The sequence below is a fragment of the Jaculus jaculus genome, chromosome 4 (assembly GCF_020740685.1).
Source record: "Jaculus jaculus isolate mJacJac1 chromosome 4, mJacJac1.mat.Y.cur, whole genome shotgun sequence".
Lineage (NCBI taxonomy): Eukaryota > Metazoa > Chordata > Mammalia > Rodentia > Dipodidae > Jaculus > Jaculus jaculus.
Genome location: NC_059105.1, coordinates 121,958,745 through 121,970,896, shown reverse-complemented (window position 1 = coordinate 121,970,896; position 12,152 = coordinate 121,958,745). Strand labels below are relative to the sequence as shown.

Here is a 12,152-nt window from a genome sequence, read left to right as displayed (position 1 = left end):
ACCTGTTTCTCTAGGGACACTGTCACCTCTGTGGTAAGTATGTGGACACCATTCAAAGGATGAAAGAGGATTCAGATTTTTGTGGTCAAATGTCATTTTCCTCTCCTTTTACTCTGACCTAACCAGAAAGTTGTCACTCCAAACTCAGAAAAGTATGTCCCTTTTTCAAGTAAACTTCTGTCTTCTAGTGGCAGGGCAATCATTTTCCTTCAAATGCAACCCCTTAGCTGCCAGTGAGTGCCAACTATCCTGCCAACTCACATTCAGCCCCAGGGCACAATAAACAAATTAACCCCAAACACAAGGTACAACTACTAAGCTCCTCTCCAGTTTCCATCTATAATTTTGTTTTAGGCATTTCTTCTTTCCTCTGCCCCTAAATATTTTTAGAATTTTGATAAGCTTCCTGCTGTTCTTCCTTTTTTCTAAAACTACTTGTTTAGAATTGTATGGAGAAAGCAATAAATAAATGAGCCAAGTCAATAACTCCTGAAATCTTTGCAAGCAACAATACAACCACCTGTCATTATTCTGGCCAGTATTAAGGGGAATGAATATATAAAATACAAAACAAAATTATTTCCTGTAAATTCCCAGTGACGCACTCATGGCCACACCTCCTTGAGGGAGACTATTATAAAAGGCAGAGAAGCCTGACTCAGGCATAAGTCTCCAGGCAGAGAGGGAGTCATCTCATTGGCGCTCACATCAGCAAAGGTAATGTCCTTATCACATCTCTGGCTTTGAAAATGTATTTTGTTTGCTCCTTAACTATCTTCTCTCAAATTGCCTTCTGTAAAGCTCTGCCTATTCCTTCTTTCTTTTCTTATCCTTCCCTGATTTTGTGTGTTGGCTAGAACCACAGTCAGATTTCAGAAAAAAAAATCTCTCTTGTTATACTGATAAGGAACAGGATTCCTGTGATGGAATTCATGTGTCAGCCAAATCTTCCCCTAAAGGGGCACTCTACCACCAAAAACAATTAAGAGAAAGCTGTAGCTATCCAACTCTGTATCTCACTTGTCTCTACATGAGGTAGACACCTCATTCCTGTGGTGTTTGTATCTTAACCTATTCAATTATTTATTGACTACCTGGGAAGCATTAGGTTGGACACACAGAATACCAAGAGAAAGAAAACATTCTAAAAGAAGCCTGCAGACTAGTGGGGGAGAACAAAGCATAAAGCATATTAAAATAATGCAAGGGAGTGAGAAGAATGGCAAAACTGCTGAGTGCAGATTAAGTCACTCATTGAAGTTTCCCAAAAAGTACAAAGCAGAGGTCATTGCCCTGACAGGCTTGTATTCAGAGACAGGATGAGTGACAGCCAGTTGTTCTCTGTCACAGAAATCAAGATGGCCAAAGTTCCTGACTTGTTTGAAGATCTGAGAAACTGTTACAGGTAAGAAACAGAATCTACTTTTCATGACTAAATAATGGGCTTAAAATTCTTCAGAATTTGGCTAGTAGTTATGGTGACCAACTGGGACCAGGTTGTCAGAGGCTATGAGGATTAATGTTGGTCTTGAAGTCAGGGCAGATTCATAGGAGACCAAGCACCCAGTGTGCTGAAATGAGATTATACTGGCCATAAGTGGACATTATGGGGAAAATTTTGGTGTTTTTGAAGTAGGGTTTCCTCTAGCCCAGGCTGACTTAAAATTTACTTTGTAGTCCCAGGCTGGTCTCTAACTCCCAGCCATCTCCCTACTTTTTTCTCTTGAATGCTGAAATTAAAGGCATGTGCCACCACAACAGGCTGGAAAATTATTTTTTGAGGTGTGTTGAGTCCTACATAAGTATCAAGTATATGTTCTAATACAGAACTAGATTTTAATAGACTATTTGATAGAAAATCCATTTCCAGAAGAACTTCATCCCAGTCAGGAGGAAGAAATGGGTCTACAGCAATTTGAGCACATGAAACACACACACAGACACTGACATGTCTTTCATTCTTTCAGGTACAGAAAAAGGATAAATGAACAAAGAGTTAAACTCGTGGAACATTCTAAACTAACTTGATGTTCTCATTACCTATCATAAGTAGTACCTATAATACTAGACTACAAAATGTTTCCTGGAAATTTTGCCAAGTATAAATCATTAAATTTTAGTAAATTCATAAAAATAGCATGTGACAAAAGATCTAGGTGGTGTTTCAAAATTATTTTTAATATATTATTTATTTATTTAACAGAGAGAATGGGCATGCCATCCAGCCACTACAGACAAAGTCCAGACACATGAGCCACCTTATGTATCTGGCTTATGTGAGTACTGGGAATTCAAACCTGGGTCCTTAGGCTTTGCAAACAAGTACCTTAAATGCTAAGCCATCACTCCAGCCCCTCAAAATTATTATTATCATTTTTAACTATTTTATGTATTTATTTATTTGAGAGAGAGTTAGGGAAAGATAGAGAGAGAGAGAGAATGGGTGCATCAGAGCCTCCAGCCACTGCAAACAAACTCCAGATGCATGCACTATCTTGTGCATCTGGATTTACGTGGGTACTAGAGAGTCAAGCCCGGGTCCTCTGGCTTTGCAGGCAAGTTCCTTAACCACTAAGCCATCTCTTCCAGCCCTCAAAATATTTTTAAGAAGTCTAATGTTCTTCCTTAAATTCAATTAAAGCACTTCACTTTGTTAAACATGCCCAGTTTTTATAGATAAAGCCTAATGATTACTAATTCAAATTAGTGATATAAGAATAACTGAACATATATATACTTTTTTAAAGATAAGAGTAATGATCCCATGTGACATATTGTTTTCATGTATTCATTAAAACACATTTGATAATTTATACTTGGCAAAAATATCCATAATGCATTGTGTAGCCTCATCAGTATTGTTTGTTGTAATGGGTGCATCATATTTGTTTAAAATGTTCTATACTATACTTTTAACTTTTTTATTTGTCTCTTTTTTGTATTTGAATGATATTAGTGTGTGGGAGTGGTTGTATATACAATCATGTACTCAAGTTGCTGTATAGCCATTTCCTCCTATTAACTTCTGCCAAAAATGGATTGTCTCTGAGTCCCTTAAAACCTGTTACTGTATTAGACATGGGAAGTCAATTTTGATGTGTGTGTGTGTGTGTGTGTGTGTGTGTATGTGTTATGTATGTGTTACCCAAAAACTGATGTATTCATTAAACTGTGATGTCCAGTGATCTTAGTGAAATAACAGAATTAAAATTTCATCAACTTTTTAACAGTGAAAATGAAGAATACAGTTCTGCCATTGACCATCTCAACCTGAATCAGGTAATCACATGGCTATCATGATTATACCTCTCTTTTTCCTTTTACACAGTATGCTTTTCCACTAGAAAAGCACAGATACAAATTGAATATCTATAAGAATGAAGGAGAGAGGGAGGGAGGGAAGGAGAAAGAAGGAAAGGAGGGAGAAAGAAAGGGAGGGTGGGACTGATTAAGCATGAGTTGGTACCCAAGGCCAGAAGGGACAGCACCCTCAGTGAGTCTAAGATATAGCTCCTACTGAAAGAAGTCTCATTTCAAGGTCATAGACAGCCTCTCAGATGCCATTTTCCTTCATCACAGAAATCCTTTTATGATGCAAGCTGTGGCCCACTTCATGAGAACTGCATGAATGAATTTATGTTGCTAAACACCTCTGAAACCTCTAAGACATCCAAATTCACCTTCAAGGAGAGCCTGATGGTGGTGTCAACTACATCAAACAGTGGGAAGATTCTGAAGAAGAGACGACTGAGTTTAAATCAGGCCATTACTGATGATGACTTGGAGGCCATTGCCAATGAGCTAGAAGGTAAGGGGTCAAGTATGATTCAATCCTATGTTTTAGTTTTTAAAAAATGGGGACAATAGAGTATAGGGGAAATAAAACCTGGGGTCAGAATAACAAGAAAGCAACCAGGCATTAGTTTGACATAACAAAGAAAAAATAATTTTCATTCTTTTCCAGTTCAGGGAGATTAACAGTAACCTGAGTGTAGATATTGCTCATGGGCTTATTTCCTGAACATACTATAAAGGTTGTGGTAAGATCTTTAGGAAGAAAGTCACAATCTGCTAGCATATGACCTCTGCGTGCTTCCTTAGTCAGATTACTTAATCTCTCTGGGCTTCAGTTCCCTCTACTGTCAAAAGGAGAAGACAAGAGTTCTGCCTCACTGGTTTTCTATGAAGAGTAAATGAGTCAGTTCTTCCAATTTCTGGACTAGAATGATGTCTGGTGTGCAGTAAGCACTCAAGAAATACCAGCTGTTGTTATTGCTATATTACTTTATAAATAGTGCCAACAATAGCAACTTATTAATGGCTGCACTGTCTCTGAGCCTCAAAACAATCTCACTTAACATATGAGGAAATGAAGCTCACTGGAATAAATAGCCTGCCCAAAGGTCCACAATCCATAAGTAGGAAACTCTTAAATCTATCTAACTTGATCCACTCTGAGTATAAAGACCCTGGGTCTCCTTCTATATCTTTATGGAGAATACTTCCACATGAGGCAAAAACCAAATATTCATATTTTAAGATAACACCTAAAAAAGGTTTTAAAATATAAGAAAATATGCAAAAGAACATTTAAAAACTTAGCCATTTCTGTCACCCAGAATTTACCTCTGCCAATACTGTGACATAGTTTTAATATATTCACTCTTATCTTAGAATATATTCATCTGAAAATACTGATAGTCTCCTTAGTCACTAAGAAACTTGTTGACAAACAAAAATGTGAAAGCTGTCCAAATAGTCTGGGGGTTTTTTGTTGTTGTTGTTGTTGTTTTATTTATTTGAGAGAGAGAAAGAGGCAGAGAGAGGGGGAGAGAGAATGGGCACACTAGAGCATCCAGCTGCTCCAAACGAACTCAGATATATGCACCAACTTGTGCATCTGGCTTATATGGGTCCTGGGAAATCAAACCTGGGTCTTTTGGCTTTTCAGGCAGGCACCTTAACCAGTAAGTAATCTCTCCAGCCCTTTTTTTAATTTTTTTAAACTACTGCTTAATGAATTTGTTTAAAAGAAGCAAATAAGTAAGCAAGAAGACACTCCTAGAATCAAGTCTCCTGCTGGTGATTTCGACTCTGTTTCCTCACCCTGGATAGTGTCCTTTCCAGAGTTACTTCCTATGCTTGTATTAGTATGTGTATAGTATCTGTCCATGTGTATACATTAATCTAAATTTGTGATGCTGATTTTTCAGAAACCATCAAGCCCTGGCCAGCATCTCACATGTTCCAGAGCAATGTGAGATACAAATACATAAGGACTGTCAAACAGGAATTCACTCTGAGTGATTCCCTCAACCAAAGTATATATAAAGATGCAGAATATCTCAAAGCTGCTTCATTACCTGGGGAGAGCAATCAAGGTAACCTGCCAATTTGTCACTCTACCCTCCTTTAATTTATTTCTCTCAAGCTTCCAGTGCATAAACCTCTCTACATCCCTGGCTTTGTCCAACTCTTCTAGAGTACAATGAAGCAAACCACCCCCAGTAACAACAAAAAATTTAAAACTCCCAGGCAAAGACAAAAGTAGCATCCAAATCTGTGAGTTCCACAAAAAAAGAAGGTCCCTAACCTTTGAGAAAACTGAGGGAACCACAGAACTTGCTGATGTACTAGCTCTTTGGTTCTTCTAGCTATTCACATCCTCTAATTTTAAAGAAGAAACAGTAAATGGCTTACTCAAATTCACCCAGAAGGCAATGGGGAGCAGTCACTCTATTAGAAAATGAGCATCAGACCAAGAAAAGCTTTATTGTCTTTGATAATATAATGGTAAGGTAAAGTAGCCAAGAAACTGCAATGTGTTCTGAAGAATGAAATTCAGTGTCCAAAACTTGTCACTTGGGAATTGATTTCTGTAATGAACCTGCTTTAGCTATAAGAGACCTACATTATCAGTATAAAAATTATTTTCAAAGACCCAAAGGGACAACTATGCAATAAACAAGGAGGATTATTTCTGGTTGGAGGCAATGGACACACTTCAGTTAACTCTATGATATTCAAAAATAATTTCATATTCCAGTTCCCTACGTAATATTATCTCACAGATTTCCTTACATATTGACCTAGTATATGTATGGGAGAGTTCTCCAGAATAAAACCCAGGATCTTGTGCATGACCAGCAAGCACTATACTACCCACAGCCCCTGTGTTTGTTGAATTTTCCATTTTTAATGGCACAAGATTAGTCAATAGTTTTGCTAGTTATGCTGTTTCCATGAGTTTTCTTTTTTTGTTATTGTTTGCTTGCTTTTTGTTTTTTATTTCTTTTTTGAGGGACGGTCTCACTCTAGTCCAGGCTGACCTGGAATTCACTATGTAGTCTCAAATTGGCCTTGAACTCATGGAGATTCTCCTACCTCTGCCTCATGAGTGTTGGGATTAAAGGCGAGCACCACCACACCCCCATGAGTTTTCTTTAAGTAGTCTTCTTAAAATTAGATCATAGATGATAGATAGATAAATAGATACATAGATGATAGACACACAGAGAGATATAGCCCTTATTAAATACTGTTCTCTAAGAAAGAGTGAACTACTTTTCCAGTATCAGCTGTCTAAGTCCTTCATTTTTAGATACTATGAGCTCATAAAGTAACAAATTTCAAGGTCTTATCTCACTAATGTAACCACAAGAGATTCAACAAATATTTTTAACCTCTAAATATTCTGTCAGGATAGAAAATTCTAAAAGTGTAAGTTACCTGCCTAGAAAATGTTGTCAACATTTTAATGAAGACAGTGACATATAGAATCCATTCTTGCTCTCCATGTTTTTATTTACACCACACTTAAGGAGCTAATTTTATACACACACACACACACACACACACACACACACACACACACACGCATACATGCACACACATAGACTTTCATAAACACTTGATTATATACAATGAATTTACTTTTTTCTGGTTCTTTCTTTGACAGTGAAATTTGACATGAATGCCTACTCATCGGGAGATGATTCTAAATATCCTGTGACACTAAGAATCTCAAACACTCAACTATTTGTCAGTGCCCAAGATGAAAACCAGCCTGTGTTGCTAAAGGTCAGCTGTGTTCCATCTCTAATTTGCCCTCATTTATCTCCCATTGCTTGTAAACAATTCCAATAAGCAGATGTCCCTCATAGGAAGGGATAATCCTCTTCACTTCTTACCACCTGCCTACCTCACTGCCAACTTACCGCCAACTTACCTATCCTCAAAAGCAGTCCTAGGGCTGGAGAGATGGCTTAGCAGTTAAGCGCTTGCCTGTGAAGCCTAAGGACCCCGGTTCGAGGCTCGGTTCCCCAGGTCCCACGTTAGCCAGATGCACAAGGGGGCGCATGCGTCTGGAGTTCGTTTGCAGAGGCTGGAAGCCCTGGCGCGCCCATTCTCTCTCTCTCCCTCTATCTGTCTTTCTCTCTGTGTCTGTCGCTCTCAAATAAATAAATAAAAAATCTTAAAAAAAAAAAAAGCAGTCCTAGGAAGGATTTATGAGAAAGGACACTGAAAAGTATAGAAGAAAATAGATAAATGGCTGTCTTCCCTTTTCCTTTCTTAACTGCCCCTGTTCACTTTCCATCCCAAGACAACCATTTACTGCATTGACCTTTACAGACATCTGCTATCTGACTTCCATGATACTAGGCATTAAGGCAAAGAGGTCATTCTCCAAGAAACCTAAGATCAGAGAGGACTGGCCACCTGATGATGCTCAGGAAGCAAAAAGCTAGGGGGTCAAGGCTCAAATGCTTGACTTCTCACCTCAGTACCTCTTTAATGCTATCATTATCTTTCATCCAGGCTTCATATTCTCTTCTGTCATCCATCTGAACACACACAGCCTTGGATTTTTCTCCATTGATAGGTAGATGATTTTTATTCAGTAAATATATAATCCAATGTGTCCCACCTCCAACAAGAATTTATGTGAGTGTACCAATTTTTCCATCTGAATCAAGTAAAATCAAGTTAAATACAGAGTAGGGCAATAGCTTCATTCATAAATTCATTCAATATGGATTACTTATATAAAACCTTCAATTTTTCAAGTTTAGTGCCAATAGCAATGGAGATAGCAGTAACTCAACATCCCTAGCCTTATAAAACTTAGTGCTATGGAACCACAGACAATAGGCAAGCCAATCAAATAGAGTGTGAGTGCACAAAACACCAACAAGGATTGGGACTAGAAAGAAGGCTTAACAGTTAAAGTGTTTGTCTATAAAGCCTAATGACCTGGGTTTGATTCCCCCATACCCATATAAAGCCAGATTCACAAAGTAATGAATGCATGCAGAGTTTGTTTGCAGTGGCTGGAGGCCCTGATACACCTTGTACATATGTCTGTCTCCTTCTCTCTCTCTCTCTCTCTCTCTCTCTCTCTCTCTCTCTCTCTCTCCCTCCCTCCCTCCCTCCCTCCCTCCCTCCCTCCCTCCGTCCCTCCTTCCTTCCCTCCCTTACTCTTTCTCTCTGCTTGCAAATAAATAGATAACATTTTTTTAAACTAACAGGGATCTAAGGGAGCAAAATGGCAGTGTTATTTAGAAGGAGAGATAATAAGACCAGAGCTTCCTGAGAGATAAGAGTTGCTAATAAGAGATGGAGTAGGGCATCCTAAACAGAGGGATCTGGGTACACTCAGCCCTTAGAGCTTCATGAGCCAAAAGGCCAGCCATGAAGATGAATACTCTTGATGCTGGGGCATTATAAGGATGAAAGATAGGCACATGCTAGTGATGGTATTTATATTTCATTTGAAATGTAGTGGAAAGCCACTAAAGGGTTTCAGACACTGCAGTGTGCTGCTGGCATCACTTATATCTTAAATGGAGAGTTGACCAGAAGGAAGGTAATAGAGAAAGCAAGAAGTCCAATTGGGAGCATATGGGTGTAGCCTGACAGTATAAGGAAAAAGGGTAGAAAGAAATAAGGTTGAATTATCATTTGTACATAGAACCAGTAGGAAGAAAAGGAAATGAGAAAATCTAGAAGAAACAGGTTTTGGAGGTAAAATCCTTGATGACATTGAAAACCCAAGGAAAATGTATAAGGATACTTACTTTCAGATTTAAAAGAATAGGAAGAAGCAGGGCATGGTGGTACACACCTTTAATCTCAGCACGTGGGAAGTAGAGATAGGAGGATTGCCATGAGTTTGAGGACACCCTCAGACTACATAGTAAATTCCAGGTCAGCCTGGGCTACAGCAGGTCCCTACCAAAAAAAAAAAGAAGAAGAATACATCTCCACACAAACATGAAATTTATTTTTTATGAGAGTTTTGTTAGATTCTATCACTCTTAAAATGTTAATTTTAAAGTGTTCACCTACTAATAGATCAGGAAAGTGGGGAGGAGTTGATTTGTTTTTTGAGGGTGACGGACGCCTGTGTGTATGCTTACTTTCAACTTTTGACTTAAGAATGGAGATACATGGCATGTAAATGCTACACTGTTTTCCCAAAGATAATTTGCACACTTAGAAATCAAAATATTTAGAGATCTTAGAAGTACCAGTGTTCAGATGCAAAATGGCATATGCTAAAATTACAGACAAGACAAAGATAGTGTTTCACTCCACCTGCCTGTATACAATAAGACACTAGTGTTATTGACAATCTTCATGATTTAGATTTCTCCCTGATTAACTATGGAAATTCACTCTTATGAGTAGGCTGGACCATGCATCTAATAGGCATTCATTTAGTAAATGCTTGTTGAATGAATTAATGGAGAACTTGTATCTCATCAGAGCCATACTCCTAAAGTGCTTTTTCTCACAAAGGCCAACTGCCAAGGGGTTGTGCTGAAGTTCTCTTTTCTAACAGCCTCCTGTCCTCTAACAGAATTATCTTCCTGTCACAGGAGCTACCTGACATACCAAAAGTCATCACAGGTAGCGAGACCAACCTCATCTTCTTCTGGAAAGCTGTGGGGACTAAGAACTACTTCCTATCAGCTGCCTATCCAGAGCTGTTTATTGCCACAAAGGAACAAAGTCCAGTGCATATGGCAAGGGGGCTACCTTCTGTGACAGATTTTCAGATATCGTAAAACCAGCTTTATTTATAAAGTCTGCTTACTTGTGAAGTGCTGACAATCTGTATGTACCATGTACAGGAAGAAATTGAATTCTTTACCCTTAGTCATTTGCTGATCATGCTGAGCCTTTGTAATTGTAAATGAATGTTTACCCTCTTTGTAAGAGAAGAGTAAGGCCTAATGGGATCTACACTGACATATAGTGTCATTTGGTTTTTAAGGAACACCCTATACTTTGTACAACACCTATCATTTTAATTATTATTATTCATACTATTCTTAGGAGGACTGTGGCTACTGGCTGTGGTGATCAAAAAGACTCTACCCATAGTATAGATAGATTATCTAAAATATAAGAAAACCAAAAAGCACATATAGTAAGGACCAGAATTCCATTTCACTGTGAGCCTTCTGACTCCAAGTTGCTGATAGACTCTTAATCAAACAGGGCATGTTTCTGGGACATCAGTTTCAGCATTTTCAAAGGGAAGGGGATAATAGCTACATCTTTCCTACTTCAGTGGGTTTTTTATGCCAATCAGTGAGGCCATTTCTGGTACAATGCCTCCTAAAGCCAAACCTCAAGAAGACAGACCACAGAATGTTATTTTTAAATTATTTTATATATGTATTTATAAATATATTTATGATAATTATATTATTATATTTATGGAACCTCCTTGCATCCTCTGAGGGGAAGTAGCATCCTTAACAACAGCAGAGTTTTCTGGGCTAAGTTAGTCATAGTTACACCAGGACCCTGCACTACAAGTTGTGCTTTCACCATAGCCATGAAGCTGTGTGTTCTAATGCTTGGGAGCCCTGTACTTATTATAGTAATTTTATATTATTTACTTTGTTCACTTGAACATGTAATTGAGTCAGTCTTTCATTCTTCTACCCTTAAAGTTATCTCAGCACTCTTAAGTCATTCAACTTCATCTAACTTGTGACCACAGGATCACTGTTACCTAGTTTTTTGGGTTTTTTTCCAGAATGCAGTAAATATTTTTTTCTGAATGCTAAAACCTGTTGTATAATAATATAATATAAGAATAATGTCAACAGTCATGGCTAATATAGTATTATAATTGAATAAAACAATACGTTTGATCTTCCACAGTTAACTGTCTATTTTATTTGAGTTTTAGAGGTGGATTTTGTTCTTTATTTGTTGTATTATGAAAGAATTGTTTTGCTATTTGTTGTTTGGTTGTTTTATTCATTATTTATTGCATGGGATTAGGGACAAATAATAGAAATTCACATTAATAACTGTACTTAGTGTTACTTTACAAAGCTAATCCAAGATTTTTCTCCTTTTTGTTAGGTGCCAGTATATAAAAATAGCATTAAGAACTATAAGATTCAAGGTTCATGTAAAGCTCCCATTACACTTATATCGCAGGCATATGAATGCCCATAAAAACTCTTACATAAAAATGGGGCAATGTATGAAAAACCAAAGTGGCTTTAAGGAAACATGGCAAACTAGAAGCTGCCTCTCTGTGAGAAAAGTAAGAGTCAGAATAAGAAAAAAATAGAGTCATTCAAAGAGAGGAAAGATTTTGAAAATTCACACAGACAGTGATAGGACAACTGAACCATTTGGAGAAAAAGAGTGACACAGTGAAAAGAAGTAAGCCAAGCTGAGCAGTCTTCCAATCACGTGGTTCCCTGCCCAGAAAAAAGAAGCCTCACCCTAAAGGTAAGCCAGACTGCAGCTGGGGAGGAAGACTGCCCTAAAGACAGGATCCCCGCCCTCACAAGCCACCAATCCAAGCTTTGCTGAGACACTGACTCCTTGCATGGATGGGTCAACAGGGAACAGGAATCTCATTCTGTCACTAGATGTGACTCAGAGGACAATGGCTAGGTCACATCTTGAGAGGGAACTTATTATTTTATACTGATCTACCTGGAGGGCCTGGAACAGGGAATAACCACAAATCAGGGAGCCTGAGTTTAATCTGCCACAGCCACAGGGCAAGACACAACGTGGAAAGGTAGTTGTGAAAAGTGGGAGGGCCAGATATTAACCAGTCAGTGCAGGTGATAAGAAGTTGTGCTCACCACTGAAGTACACAGGGAAAG

At 38.2% G+C, this 12,152-nt stretch overlaps 1 protein-coding gene across 1 annotated transcript; it reads left to right on the top strand.

The window, feature by feature from the left end:
• Positions 1-1,358: 1,358 nt before the first annotated feature.
• On the top strand, positions 1,359-10,070 carry Il1a (interleukin 1 alpha). Its single transcript, XM_004669769.1, has 6 exons — positions 1,359-1,405; positions 3,231-3,279; positions 3,580-3,808; positions 5,214-5,381; positions 6,959-7,080; positions 9,882-10,070. The coding sequence occupies exons 1-6, from the start codon at positions 1,359-1,361 to the stop codon at positions 10,068-10,070; spliced, it is 804 nt and encodes a 267-aa protein (XP_004669826.1).
• The last annotated feature ends 2,082 nt before the right edge of the window (positions 10,071-12,152 follow it).

Bases quoted from the DNA above. Each gene is read 5' to 3' on its own strand.
- Il1a (XM_004669769.1), top strand. From the start codon at position 1,359: ATGGCCAAAGTTCCTGACTTGTTTGAAGATCTGAGAAACTGTTACAG. The intron at 3,280-3,579 runs GTAATCACATGG...CCTTCATCACAG, and splicing joins ACCATCTCAACCTGAATCAG to AAATCCTTTTATGATGCAAG. The intron at 3,809-5,213 runs GTAAGGGGTCAA...CTGATTTTTCAG, and splicing joins CATTGCCAATGAGCTAGAAG to AAACCATCAAGCCCTGGCCA.